General features: G+C 64.4%; 1 protein-coding gene across 4 annotated transcripts; it reads right to left on the bottom strand.

Annotated features, from left to right (window-relative positions):
* Window positions 1–1276: 1276 nt before the first annotated feature.
* Window positions 1277–3060, bottom strand: LOC117642227 (THAP domain-containing protein 1 B-like). 4 transcript variants are annotated; one of them, XM_034380179.1, is made up of 4 exons: window positions 2835–3060; window positions 2387–2573; window positions 2172–2310; window positions 1277–1795 (listed from the first exon to the last, which is right to left on the bottom strand). In XM_034380179.1, the coding sequence occupies exons 1-4, from the start codon at window positions 2921–2923 to the stop codon at window positions 1485–1487; spliced, it is 726 nt and encodes a 241-aa protein (XP_034236070.1). In that variant the 5' UTR covers window positions 2924–3060; the 3' UTR covers window positions 1277–1484. The 4 variants fall into 4 exon arrangements, with proteins under 4 accessions (XP_034236070.1, XP_034236071.1, XP_034236072.1 ...); XM_034380180.1 differs by having other exon boundaries at window positions 2393–2573; XM_034380181.1 differs by having other exon boundaries at window positions 1484–1800; window positions 2835–3059.
* Between the last annotated feature and the right edge of the window lie 10319 nt (window positions 3061–13379).

The raw sequence follows: 13379 nt of genomic DNA, 5'->3' as shown, positions 1-13379 counted from the left end.
CCCCGCGTTTTGCAGGAACGTTTTGTCACGTGTTGCCGCGGAGGCAATGTTCCTTGCGGTCGCGTTGCGTCACTGGCGTGACGCGTCTCAGCGCCGCGGTGACGCGCCGCGCCGCGCCGTGCCGTGCCGCGCGCCGTTTTCTGCAATGCCGCGCCGTGGCGCCGTGGCCGGGGTGTGTCCCGGCGTGCCGGGGCGCCGCGGCCCCCGCAGACCCAATTTGGATTTTTACCATTAGAGTTGTGCCCCGGTTTCCCAACGGCGGCTGCGGCAGCCACGACGCGGACGTGCAAGCCAAGTGCAAGCCGAGGTTGAATCCGAACCGTCGCTCTGTCTTTCTCAGCGTGCTGCGACTGCTAGTCCCTGCGATCTCAACTTCCTCGAAACAGCGCTTGCGTCGTCTCGCGCCACTCGGCTCCCACACTAGCAGAGTGTCAAATAAAATCCGGCGACAAACTATTCGACTGACAGCCCCTGCCTTCCTGGTATACGGCCGTCGACGATGCCGGCGATGGTAACGGCCCGGACTCCGGCGTCGTCGTCGTGCGTCTGTCCTGGGGGCAGGGTTGCCGACGACGCGTCGCTCCACTGCACGGCCAGGCGCGCCGCCACCTGTACCCAGTTCGCACGGCCCTCGCCGCCCCCGCCGCCCCCGGACGCCGCCTCACGTCCCCTTTTCCGAGAACGTCGCCCTCCCCCTATCCCCGGCTTCCCCTAGAACGGCCGCGTCATTTTGGGGACGTTTTAGGGCCTCGCCGCCTCGGCCGCGCTGCGTAGAGTCCTACAGTGGCTCCGAGGGTGCCTGCACAGTGTGCCTGCCACGCTTTTTTACACCCCATATAAGCCCCCCTTGAACGTCTGAATAAAACGCAGCATAAAGATTTTAGGGCGCGGACCGCCGTGCCGCCGCCCCGGTCGTGCGATGAGTGTGAGAGAGAGGGCGTCCGCAGCGCCGCCGGAACGGCTTCATGCGCAGGACTTTGGGACACGATTCCGACGTCTCCGCGGCGTCTCCGGGCAGCAGGTGGAGAGGAGGACCCAAATCAGCCGAGTGGCGCCAATCCCTTAACAAGGCTTGCGCCGCGGCTCGCGCGGATGCAGGGCCGTCAATCCAAGACGCCCGCCATGACTCTCCTTTGGACCCTTCGCGCGCCACAGTCAGAGCTCGTCCTCATCCGAGCCCTCAGACCAACCTCAAATGCGAAATGTTTTCGTGTTTCCTTGGAGTTGGCCTGCAGTTTTATGACGACTTGGGGTGGAAAAATGAAAAGCATTTCTTCAAAAATATTTATTTATTACTGGATGTACTATATTACCCTATTTAAAAGGACTAAGAATGAATGACTCTTAACAGCTACCTACGATCACGAGAAGTAAAGCCAAAAACATTTCGTGACGATGCACCCTACGTCAAACAAAGTGCTTACACAGATAAAAATGGAAAAACAAGAAAGTCAAAGTTCTGATCATCAGGACCAGGAATGGCATCACATGCATAATGTAACTGTATATGCACACGTCAAAACAAAGTCGGGTAGTATCACAGATTGGTGGCGAAGCACGGTGCAGTCTCTTCTCCACGCCGATGACGCCGACGACGAAGGCTCTCCTCGTCCTGTGGCGGCGGCCCCCTTCAGAACAGCCCGACGCACTGCCCCCTGGGGACGGAGTAGACCAGCTTGATCTTCCTGCCATCGCCGAGGTCCAGGGCGTACATGAGCTTGTTGCACTCGTCGGGGGAGAGCACGCTGCCCTCGGTGTGGTGGTGGCAGGGGCCCGGGCAGTGGAACGCACCCGCCTGCACTGGAAACACGAGGAAAAGGCGCGCGGTCAGCATCGGTCGGAATTCAAATTTCGCGCCAAAACCGCAACGTCAGCGGCGGACACTCGATCGAACGGCCGGCCAGCCACGTGTCGTCGTGGCTGCCTGCCGCGCCTGATTCTAGAGTGTACTGCCTCTGTCGCACTCCCGGGGCGTTTCCGTAGGTGAGCGACAGAGAACAGCGACGATCCTTTGGAGTCAAGCAAAGAGAACAGGCAGTGTAAAACAGGTTAAAATGACGTCAAATGATGTCATTTTGACATCGAAATGGACCAAATCTTTACAGATATCGTTCATTTTGAGGTTATACAGACATCAAGTGGTCTGTTTTGCTGATTTGCAGTGCACCCACCGTTGAGCACGGCCTGGGCCACCACGTTGGCGAAGGAGGGCGTGTCCTGGAGCTGCATCCCGTTCTCGGTCAGCGAGTCCACGCCGGGGGCCTCCACGACCTCCATCTTGGTGTTGGTCAGCGCCATGGCGAGCCTCGTCTGTGGAAGCAAACTTGATGAGACAAAGTGACGCCAGACCGGGCGGGGACCGGGACTCGAACCCGCGACTACGGACCCGGACCTGGTCGAGTTCCTGCGTGGGCATGGCGTTCTCGCGTAGTCTGCACGTCTGCCCCGAGCGGTCGAAGCAGCGCTCCTCGAAGTGCTTGCTGCACACCTTGGAGAACTTGGAGGGCGCCCAGCCCGGCCCGCGGACAGCCATGCACCAGCGCGCGCGCAGGTCCAGGTTCTTCGACGGGAATCTGCAACGAGAAAAGCATAGAGCCGTCGGGTGGGGAAGCCCAACAATGCAGCTCTTTCCCGCCATTTTGAAACGGCCGGCTGAATGGCTGGGTACTGGACGCAACAGTGTGTCACGAGAAACCGGTAGACGATATACGCTGTGCGGCCCAGTGGGCTGCAGACGGAGAGTCGTTTTCGTCGCTGTGTCTCTCGCACCCAATGGGCGTGCCGCGGGAGTGCGAGAGAGACAGCGCGCTGATGGGCTGCAGTGCGGCACTCACGAGTGAAAGGTGATGCCCTCGACGGCCCTGTGGGGCATCCTCCGCTCCCTGGAGCGGCTCTTGCAGCCGATGACGCTGCAGACGCCCATGCCGGCGACGCTGGCGTAGAGCAAGCCTGGCGCGCCCCGGCGCCCAAAGACACAAATTTGAAAAATCCGACCGGCGCGGAGTCGGCCTGGCTGCTTCCGCGGCGGATGCGCGCGCCACACTGTGGGCTAGTGGGCTCGTTGGCCCGACGTGGCCCAGCAGCCCCTCCCCCTCCACCCGCCTGTGTGCCAGGCAGCCAGGCAGCCAGCCAGGCCAGCCAATGTGGCAGGCAGAGCCGGCAGAGCCCCAGCCAGCCAGCAGGCAGGCAGAGCGGGAGGCTACCACTGGGCCACTCCCCCACCCCTCGCAGCGTCGTCTGCTCCCAAGTGTTTTTCCCGAGTTTTTCGCGAGTTTTTTCGCGGCGCAAAGCCCGTGTTTTCCTATCGCGACGGCCGAGTGACGACCAGAGTGACGACCAGAGTGACGGCCGCACTGACGAGCCGACAAATGAACGACACGCACGCGACAATAATGCAGTCAGTGACAATTACGGGCGCTCTGCATCGACCTCGTTGATTACCGGTGGAGTGAGCGAGTGCGACTCGCCGTCGTACTTAGTGGCACGGATAAACTGGCTTTATTGATCCGGACGAATGAGCCATGAAATGCAGAATGGCACAAGGGCTGATTCTGAACACAGTCCCACTCGCACCTTGCGGGAAACCCCTTGAGTGCGAGAGAGACAGAGCGACGTAAGCGCCGTTCAACCTGCAGGACCCCGCGGGCAGAATGAACGGCGTATGTGGCTGGGGAACTCGTGGTCTCGTCATGAATCGACTAATCGGCCGGTGGCGATTCAAGGGTGCCAACTCGCACCCAAACTGCACACAGTGCAGGCTCTGCGAGTAGGTGGACAGGACAGCGGACGGACACTTTGTGCGTCATTTCGCTTTCGCCGTGGCTCCTCTCCTCTCTGCCGCGTGGTCTGGTTTCCGAACAAGAACCCAAACTCCAAACCGAAACTCTAGCCGGCTCGCCGGGGCTCGCTCGGGGCGGGCTGGCTGGCTGCAGGGCTGCATGGTCGGGGCTCAGATAGAGCGCGGGGCGTGTTGGAGGGAGAGAGAGGGAGCGAGAGGGAGCGAGAGGGACGGGCTCCCCGTGGACACGCACTGTACTGATAGCACAGGCCCCGCTCCGCCGCCCCGCTACTCCGTGCCCCTCCCCGCCCCTCCCCTCCCCGCCCTTCCCCGCCCCCACCGCGCTGCTGGCAGCGTCCGGGCGGGTCGCCGGTCGCGCTCCGTCTCTCTCTGTGGCGCGCTGTGGCGTAGGAGGCCCGCGCGCGGGAGGGAGACGGCGCGCGGAGAGTGACGGCCACGCAGCCCGAGCCGCCCGAGCTCAGCTCGGCGTCGTACAGTGTTGCCGTCGCACCGCTGTTGTTGCCTCGGGCCAAAGACGACGAAGAAGACGAGGAACGGAGCGGCCGGCAGAATTTTGTTTACGACACTGACCATTCGGCCTGTTCACTCGAAACAAGAACACCGGCGAGGGAAAAAAATGGATTGTCCGCGGTGCGTTTGAAATTGGAGTGGGAAAGCCTTCGTTGCATGCGCACTTTTTCACACACCGCGGCGCGCCGATTCGAACCGCCGCCCGCCGCCGTGTTGACGGAAGCGTGGCGGTGTTGTTTTCCTGGCTGTTCGCGCTGTCGCCTGTCCGCGAGCGAGGCCTACTGGAGCAGCGCAGAGCTGGAACTCAAACTCCAGCAGGCCGGCGATGTCGGCATCAAGACCTGCGGGGCGTGCAACCTGAGCCTGGCAGCCTGGCAGCCCTCCTGGAGGCCCCGAGGCTGGCGGGGCACGCGGGGTGCTCGCTCACTCATCCCCCTCTCTCTCTCTCTCTGGCACTCTCCCCGTCTCTCCGTATGGGTGCAAGAGAGACAGAGTGGGCCCTTGCGGAGCGCCGTGGGGCGGGCCGGGCCGCACAGGGAAGTCCTGCAGGGGCGCGGAGGGAATTTTTGGAACGGGAGGGTGAGGGGGCCGAGCTGGCCGAACCAGCGCCTTGGGCCTGACGGGGCGGCCGAGCTCTCACGTTTCGCTGACGGAGCAATCTGCCTTGAATTTCCCGTTCGGGGAAACTGGCGAACGGCGGGCTGGAGAGCCGCCGGGGGAAAGCGCCTGCCGGCGCGGAAGGGGTTCGAGCCCTGCCAGGAACCAAAAGCCAAAACCCCAGGCGGCAGAAAGAAATCTTGTGACAAGTACAGGATTGCGGACGGCCCGGCACAGGCTGATTTCGAACGGCGTCGCGTCTCTCTCGCACCCCGACGGCACACTGCTCGATCGCGAGAGAGACAGCGGCATGTCCTGCTGGAGGCTCTGCGAGTGAGTCACCTGCTGGCTCCCCCGGCCCGTCCGGTTCGAATTGGCCGCCTTGGCCGCTTTGTCCGTGTTCTTGGTTCCAAAGGTCGGCCTGCATTCCGCGTTACATTTCGAAAAAGAAAAACTTCCTTGCGAAAGTAAAGTGCGCGCGCGAGCGCGTGGGGGGGGGGGGATCTCGTCGAGGCGGCCGTTTTGCCCCGTTTTCATTTTTCGCTGCAGAATAAATAATGGCGATTTTATCTGAAGGAGCCGTGGCCGGCACGGCACAGGCGGGGCGGGGCGGGGCGTTTCGAGGTTCAAGCTGCCCGTTGGATGAAGTGCAGCACGGCGGCGTGAACGACCGCCTTTATTTTTTCTGCTTTTTTAATCAGCGTTATCAGCGCAACTTTAAGGACGCCCCCCCCCTCTTCTCCTTCTCCAGGCCTCGCAAGGCTCGCAGGCCTCGCAGGGCTCGCAACAGCCGTGGAGCGGCGGACGGGACGGGACGACGGGACGGGCAGCCCCGCCGGATCAAGGAGGGAAGAAGGGAAGGGAAGGGGTGCACCCAGGGCCGGAAGTGCGCGCTGGGTGGAGTATGGCCGCCCTCGCCGTGCCGTGCCGTGCCGCGCCGTGCCGTGCCGGGCCCTCTCCGTTGTCTTTATATGCAAAAGGTGCGTATGCACGTCTTGCACCGACCGGAAGAGGCCGAAAGGATGCGAGCTCATTGATGGGCGTTTCAGTTGTTTTACTCTGCGCGCGCGCGTGTGTGTGTGTGTGAGTGTGTACATGGTGCACGTCTTCGTCGTCGTGCTGCGACGGAAGTGGCGGCGAAGGGCTGCCCGGTCGTCGTCGTCGTCATGGGTGCTCTGGAGAAATCCTCGGAGCCGGCGGCCACCGGCGTCGTCTGCACGGCCTGCACCACGTATGGCTTCGTGTCTGCGGCGTCCTGCCGCCTCGCCGCCAGCGGCGGATCCAGGCGACTGGAAAAAGGCGGGGAGGGGGGCTCGGGGCGACACAGTTGGAGACGGTAACGGAGCGCGCGGAAAATCGCAACGGAAATGAACGTTTTGGAGCGGGTCGCCTGCCTTTTCTTGGAAAAGCGCTTTAGCAGTGAGAGGGCGGGGGAGACGACTGGCAAAGGCCGAAGGCACGGCAGACAGCCCCGCGAGCCCTGCGCCCTGCATAGAGGACGGTAAGCCGACAGCGGTGCACGCACGGGCACGGACTCAGCGTCTAAAATCCAAAATCCCCTCTCCACTCGCAGACTCCGCTTCATCTGCAGTGTCTTTCCACATACTGCAAGTCCTCGTCGTCGTCGCCTCCCTCGCCTGGTCGCTGTGCCAACTTCCCACGCGTCTCAACTCTCCGTGGCGCGGGGCCGAAGGGCTGTGTGTGAGAGAAGTGTGTGTGTGTGTGCGTGCGTGCGTGTGTGTCCGCGCCCTTTATTCGGTCCCCTCCATGACTCCTGCGCCCCGCCCGGCCCGGCCCGGCAGGGTCCATCATTTCCACGAAAAGCGCAAAGCGCGCGCACGAAACGATCCGACCGTTTGAGTTGCCATTCCTTTTATTCGCGTCGTCATCGCCAACCTGTTGGGGCTCGGGGCCGCTGGGCCGGCTCGGGGGCGCCGTGGGGTGCATCACGGTCTCGGGGGCCTCAATCGCTCTGTCTCTCTCGCACTCGTGTCTGCAATGAACCTGTACGAAAGCGGCGCCCCGCGCGGGAGGTCCTGCGACCAGCCAGCCCCGCGCGTCGCCTCGCGAGGGAAGGACGCCGCGTAGGGCCCTACAGTGGCGCGCCGTGCCGCGCCGCGGGGTGTGCGTGGCGGAGGCGATCGGCAGAAATAAAGCAGAAATAGACCGGGAAGAAAGAAAAAGGAAGACGACGAGAAAAACGCGCGGCGCGTTCGCCTCCCTCGGCGGATTTGAACCCGAACCCGTAATTTGATCTGCAGGGCGGGCAGGCCGGCTTATACACTAAAGTGCCCCCTTCGGCTGCCACTCGGGACGCGAGGAGGGCAGGGCAGCCGAGGGCAGCAGGCCGTAAGGCAGGGCGTCGCTCTGTCTCTCTCGCACGTGAACGGGACGCCCCGCGAGTGCGAGAGAGAGAGTGGCCTGCCGCTCAGCCTGCAAGGCGCTTGTTAGGCCGTCACCTTCACGTCCCACCCTGGCCATTAGAGAGAGAAGAACAAGAAGTGCGCGAGGGTGAAGGGGCGGCGGGAGCGAGAAGAAGAAGCAGAGGAAAAGCGCCTGCCGACCGGCCGGTAGGCAACCCGCCGCACCGCTGCGCTCGGCGGGAGGCTCCCGACGGACGCACGGGGCTTCGCGGCCACATTTCACATTTCTCCCGCACACTCGGAGCGGTCCGCTGCGGCGCGAGAGAGACAGAGCGACGGGACACTGTGCGGAATCGTGGACGGCCCCTTCACTCTTCACGGCTGATTACGGTATCAGTGACGCGACGCGGGACGCGGGACGCGGGCGGGACGCAACAACCCCCGGCCTGGCCAGTGAAAGTGCGACGAGGACGAGGCGAGCGACAGTTTCTTTCTCCTCGTCCGATCGAAGAAACCGCGACGGAAATGCATCGCGGCGACGCATCCGCGGCGGCGGCGCGGCGGTCACGGCGTGTTTCGCGCTCCCTCTCGCCAGTGACGCGCGCGCGGCACGCAAGTGACTCGCAAGTGACCCGCCAGTGACACGCACGCGACACGGGCCGCTGTGTCGGCATCCCCGCGGTGTTGGCACCCAACGGGTCCGGTGCGTTGCGCGGTGCGCGCGGCGGTTGCTGGGGCGCAGCCTACGTCCTGCAGGACCCGCAGGACGTCCTGCTGGAGGGCCGCAAGGAGGACGCCGCGCTGCGCAAGCGGCGCCAGCGGAGCCAGCGGAGCCAGCGGAGCCAGCCGTTCTGCGAGGTGGCCGTCGAGGACAGTCGTGTCGTGGCGGCCGCAGAAGAGCCTCCAGCAGCATTCCCCCGATTTCTGGTGCCGCCATCTCGGAACGCCGGCTGAAAGTTTAGAAATGGAATTTTGAGGTGGAGTGACTTGTCGTGTAGCGGTCGTTGAGGTGGATGGTTGGAGGTGACGTTATGTTCTGCCGCCGCCTCGCAGGCCGCAGGCCCCGCAGGCCCCGCAGGCCTTGCCACCTGGTTTGGGGACACCGGGTCCCGGAGTGTCCCGGACACACCGGCGGATAGTCGCCCGGCAAGGACAGAGGGGCTTCTCTGTGGCCGACGCCCGCCCCGCCCCGCCCCGCCGGCCGCACTACGCCCGCTGCGGTCTAAGTCAACTCACGGGGCCCGCCTTGCCTTGCCCTGCCTTGCCCGGCGTGGCCACCAACACAGACTGGCGTATCTCGAAGCGTCTCCAGCACCAGTTACGGCGCTCTGTGCGCGCGGCTGCGCGGCTCGGAGCGTTAGGCTCAGCAGCGTCCGAGGCCGTGAGGGCCGAGAGCGGGGAAGGGGGTGGGGGAGATTCAAGGGGAGATATCTCTGGAGAAAGAGCTGCTCTGTCTCCTCTACGTACACACACATACATATTGACAGAGAGAGAGAGGGGCGTGAGTGCGTGTGTGTTGGTGAACGCGTGTGTGCGTGTGTTTATATGTACGCGAGTGTGCGTGCATGTGAGTGAGGATGAAGCAGGGCGACGGGAGGGGGTAACAAGACAATGATGGCGTATTAGGCCTCCTATACACCACCTTGCAGAGCGAAAGAGACGGCCGCTTTAATTGCAAGGTATGCATCTATTACTTTTCATGGCACTTTAGCCGGCGCGGCGCGTTGGGTTCGCCCCGCCCCGCCCCGCCACGCCCCGCCACGCCAAGTTGCGCACGTGTAACATGAATCACATGTACGCCCTCAAGGAGCCCCCCAACTTTTCAGAGCGGAAAATGTGGAACCGGCACAAGTCTTGTGCGCGGTGTGGCGCGCGGTGTGGCACACGGTGTAGTGGCGAGCAGGACGCGTTGCGCGTTGTTGCCCTTATCGTGCAGTGGCGGCATCCTGCCGAGCCGCGCACCTATCGCCATGGCAACCAAGTCTCGCGATAGGCCGCCAGTTTTTCAAAAACCGGTGTACGCCTTCTTGAATGCAGCAAGTGCTGCAGTGTGCCGGGAGCAGCTCAAGAACCGCGGCGCGGAGGCTCGCTGGAGGCGAGGTTCCCGTCTTCGAGGTTCCCGTCTTCGAGGTCCCCGTCGGCGACATGCGCGCCCCCCGCGGGCTGTTTGTTCTTCCCCGCGTGAGTGGCGTCGCGACGCCGCGCCGAAGGGGTCACGCGGCGGTCCGAAATGAAGAGCCTTCGCCTCGGAAACGCACACAACAATGTGGACCGGGCCGAACAATGGTCGCGGCTACGGGAGGGGATGCACCGGCAGCGCAGCATCTTTTTAACCGAAATGATTATCAGTGGGGGGCCGAGGCTTGGAGGCCGGGGGCAGCCGGGGGCCCTGTCGGGGGGCAGGGAGGGCGTCCCATCCCGTCCCGCGTCCCGGGCTCGGCGTCGTAGAGACGCTGGCGGCCGCCGGGTCGGCCCCGCTGCAGCCAGGCTGCGCTGGTGCTGGCGCGGCCCTGGGCCTCCAGGAGGGCGCCGCACGATGTGGCAACGCCGCGTGAGCCCGAGCGGCCAGAGCGGCCAGAGCACAGCCGTGCTGCCGGCGCGGCTCGGCGGCTCGGCGCGGCACAGCCGGGCACAGCACCACGGCGGAGCATGGCGGAGCATGGCGTAGCACCAGAGCGGCAACATTGCGTCATGCCGCGCCCCGCCACAGCAGCAACCGGCTGCACCTGCACCGCCGTGCCGTGCCGCGCCACGCCGCGCCACGCCGTGCCACGACGGGCACGCCCGTAATCAAGAGGACTATCTGACGGCCCCGCTGGGGTGCAATGCGTCTATGGCTGCACCGTGGAGGCGCCGCGCGCCGCCATCAAGTCCATGGAGTTGGCCCGCGGAGAGACATTTGGCCGTGCATCGCAGTGCATCGGCCTTGCCCCCCCCCCCCTCCCCTCGCCTCCCCTCGCCATGCCGCCAGCACCATGCCGGCAGCAAGTACCCGCCTCTTGGCAGCCCTGGCAGCCCGGCGGAATCCATGATGTCCAAAAGCATCGAGACCGGCCCGCCAAAGCCTCTGCGACCCCAACTGATGCAAACTACATTCAACAACTCCTGCTCGGGTTCGAATCCCCGCGTCGGCCAGCAGTTTTCGCGGACGCGAAACACGCCAAACACAAAAACGGAGACCGACCAGTCCGCAATGCACCCCGCTGCTGGCGCTGCTGCAGGCTGGTTGCGAGGCGGGGTTCACGTCGACGAGTCTCGCTCGCAACCGCCGGGGACGCCCCACGAGTGCGAGAGAGACAGAAGGCTGGCGCGTCCCTCGTTCATTAGAGCGCTGGAGCCCTGCTGCTGGGGCATGCTGGGGCATGCTGGGGCAGGGCCGCAGGGTGCCGCAGGGGCTGGCGGCTCCAGGGGAGCGCGGCCGGCAGCCCCAGCACGGCCAGCACAGCCAGCACAGCCAGCCAACCCCTTTCCATTCTCATTCCCAGTTTCCAGCTTCCAGTGGGCACGGCTGCGGCTGTGCGTGCTTCGGGGGTGGCGCGGCCAGGCCGTGCGGGCGCCTCGCCGGGTAGGCAAGGGGTGGCGGGGCCCGTCCGTAAGGCACCAGAACGCCAAGGCGCGTCCGGGCGTTCCCGCGGGGTTGGAGTTTGGAGGCTGCGCCGCCGACGCGGTGGTTCGTACTGCCGCACCGCCACCGCCCCGCCCCGCCTCCGTTTAAAATAAGCGGATAAGCGCCGCGGGAAACAACTTCCGACGGCGGATATCAGTATGCACGGGGTGCCGGGCCGCCCCCGCGCCGCCCCCGCCACGCACACGGCCTGGCCGGCTCCCCCGGCCGCCAGTCCGCCCCCTTCCGACGGACCGACCGACCTCCCCGTCGGCCGCGCACACTTGCAAACGAGCGGGACAGAGACGGAGCGACGCGCGAAGTGCGGGGCGGGGCGTGGCGGGGCGGAAGCGGGAGTAACGAGACAGGTGCACGTGTATTTCCGTTTCTCCCGGATAGAGGATGAAATATTCACCGGGCGGCGCGCGGGAGGCACGTAGAGGAACGGCGGTGGAAAGGCAGGGAGGGGCGGCCAGCGCGGCCAAGGGGAGGCCCTGCCCGGCCCTGCCCGGCCGACGCGGGGAATTAAAAATGAGCCGTCCGCCGTTCGCGACCCGGCACCGCCAAAGCCGCCAAGGCGCGCGAAGACGGCGAAGTCGCGGAGCGGCCAGCGAGCCTCGCGGCTTCCCTCATGGATTCCCTGATGGCTGCGCCGCGCTGCCGCGCGTCACCTTGACGCCGTCCGACACAACATCTGTCATGAGTTGCACTCGTGGTTCAGCTGCAACAACAAGTCGTGGCCGTCGTGGTGGCCGTCGTGGTGGCCGCCGTTGCGCCGCCCGTGGCTGCAGGCCTTCCGTCTCTCTCGCACCGCTGCGCAAGGCCGCCCGAGTGCGAGAGAGACAGCGCGACGAGCGTGCCGTGCCGGCGCGCCCATTGTCGAAGTCTGGCCGTGAGACACCTATCGGCGGACAAATATTCAGCAGCGTTCCGAACCGCGCTTTCCACGCTCCGTCCCTGTCGCACGCGTGCGCCGTGGCGACGGGGTGCGAGGGAGACAGCTGCCCGGCTACGCACCCGCCAGCCGAATTAGCCGCGGCAGTACGTCGGCCATTTGAATTTGCCGCCGCTCGTTCGTTCGGCCCTTTATAATTAGTCTAGCCGAGCGGCGCGCGGCGCGGCCAGTTCGGCCCGGCGGGTTCCGCGCCGCCAACCCGAACAGAGTCTAATCCACTAACTGAAAATTCTAAATTCGCTGTTTGCCCTCTCCCACTTTAATTACCGGCCAGTCCCCGGGGAGCAGCGGCCCGCTGGAGGGGATTGGGGGGGGGGGAGGCTACCGCTCGACCTGCTGCAGGGAAGGGGCCCGACAAGCGGCGTGCGTGCGTGCGTGTGCGTGGAGAGCGTGTCTGCCCCAAACGCGTTTCAAACGGAACTGTCAAGCTGGAGACGGGGCGGGCAGGGCGGGCAGGGCGGCAGGACGGGTCTTGGGGGAGCCGGTGGCTCCGCAGCGCCGCCGTCGTGGTGGTGCTCCCTACCGTCGGGGCCAAGGCACGGCCATGGCACGGCCATGGCACCGCGGGGCGCTCCGGGTCGGGCCCTGGTCGGGCCGCCAGTGGACTGCTTGCGAACAGTGTGCCTGTCGCTGTCTATCTCGCACCGCGACGGACCCTCGCGCGAGTGCGAGAGAGACAGAGCGACGACCAGGTACGACCAGGGCACGGCCCGCGTTCCTCTCGCGAACTGAATTCGAATCACGCGAGGAAATGGCTGTGTTCTTTTAATCCCCGGGCCGCCCCTGCCGGCCTCCAAGTTGGAGCAGTCGGCGTGCTCGCTTTATCCACGACTTCTTTGGCGTTTCGTTCAAAGTAGCCCAATTTTCGGTCCCTTCCGAATCACCCCCTCCCCTCTCCGCCAGCTTTCGCGCCCCGTTTGCTGGAAAAGGCTGGAGGGAGGCCGCGCGGGCCTCTGCAGCTGGATTTCGAACAGGCGGCGCTTTCGTCGCTCTGTCTCTCTCGCACCTCTACGAAACGCCCTAAGGGTGCGAGAGACAGAGCGACGAAAGGACTGTTCGGCGGCTGCGGGGAAATTTGTATCCACGCCCGCGTGTGTGTGTGTGTGTGTGTGTGTGAGGCGGAGGGCTGCAGGGCTCTCTGTGCCCTTCCACTGGAGAATTCTAGTCCTGCCCCCTCTTCCCCTACAAAAGGAGAAACCAGGGCGGAAAAAAAGAGTGTTACCCATGTCAGAAAAGAAAACAAGTAAAAGGAAAAAGAAAGGAAAAAAGAGCTCTAAGGGAAAAGGCACAGTCATGAACGAAAGAAAACAAGGGCCAAGAGAGCTGGGAGAAGGGGAGAGGGGACGAGGGGGGGGGGGCACCAGCGGGTCGGGCTTGGAATTCTGGCAGCGGGGTCCAAAAAGACTTAGACTTTTTTTTAAAGTTACGCTGGCCGGTCACATTTTATATGGGATCTTTGTTCCGAGAAGTTGGAGACTCCGGCGGGGCTGCCTGGCCGCCCGGCCCATGTGCAGGCAAGCCGTCAGAACAGGCACAAAGACCCTGCCCTGC

This window comes from Thrips palmi, unplaced genomic scaffold, assembly GCF_012932325.1.
Source record: "Thrips palmi isolate BJ-2018 unplaced genomic scaffold, TpBJ-2018v1 HiC_scaffold_16, whole genome shotgun sequence".
Taxonomy (NCBI): domain Eukaryota; kingdom Metazoa; phylum Arthropoda; class Insecta; order Thysanoptera; family Thripidae; genus Thrips; species Thrips palmi.
The sequence above is the reverse complement of the archived record's forward strand: the minus strand, read 5'-3'. Positions and strand labels throughout refer to the sequence as shown.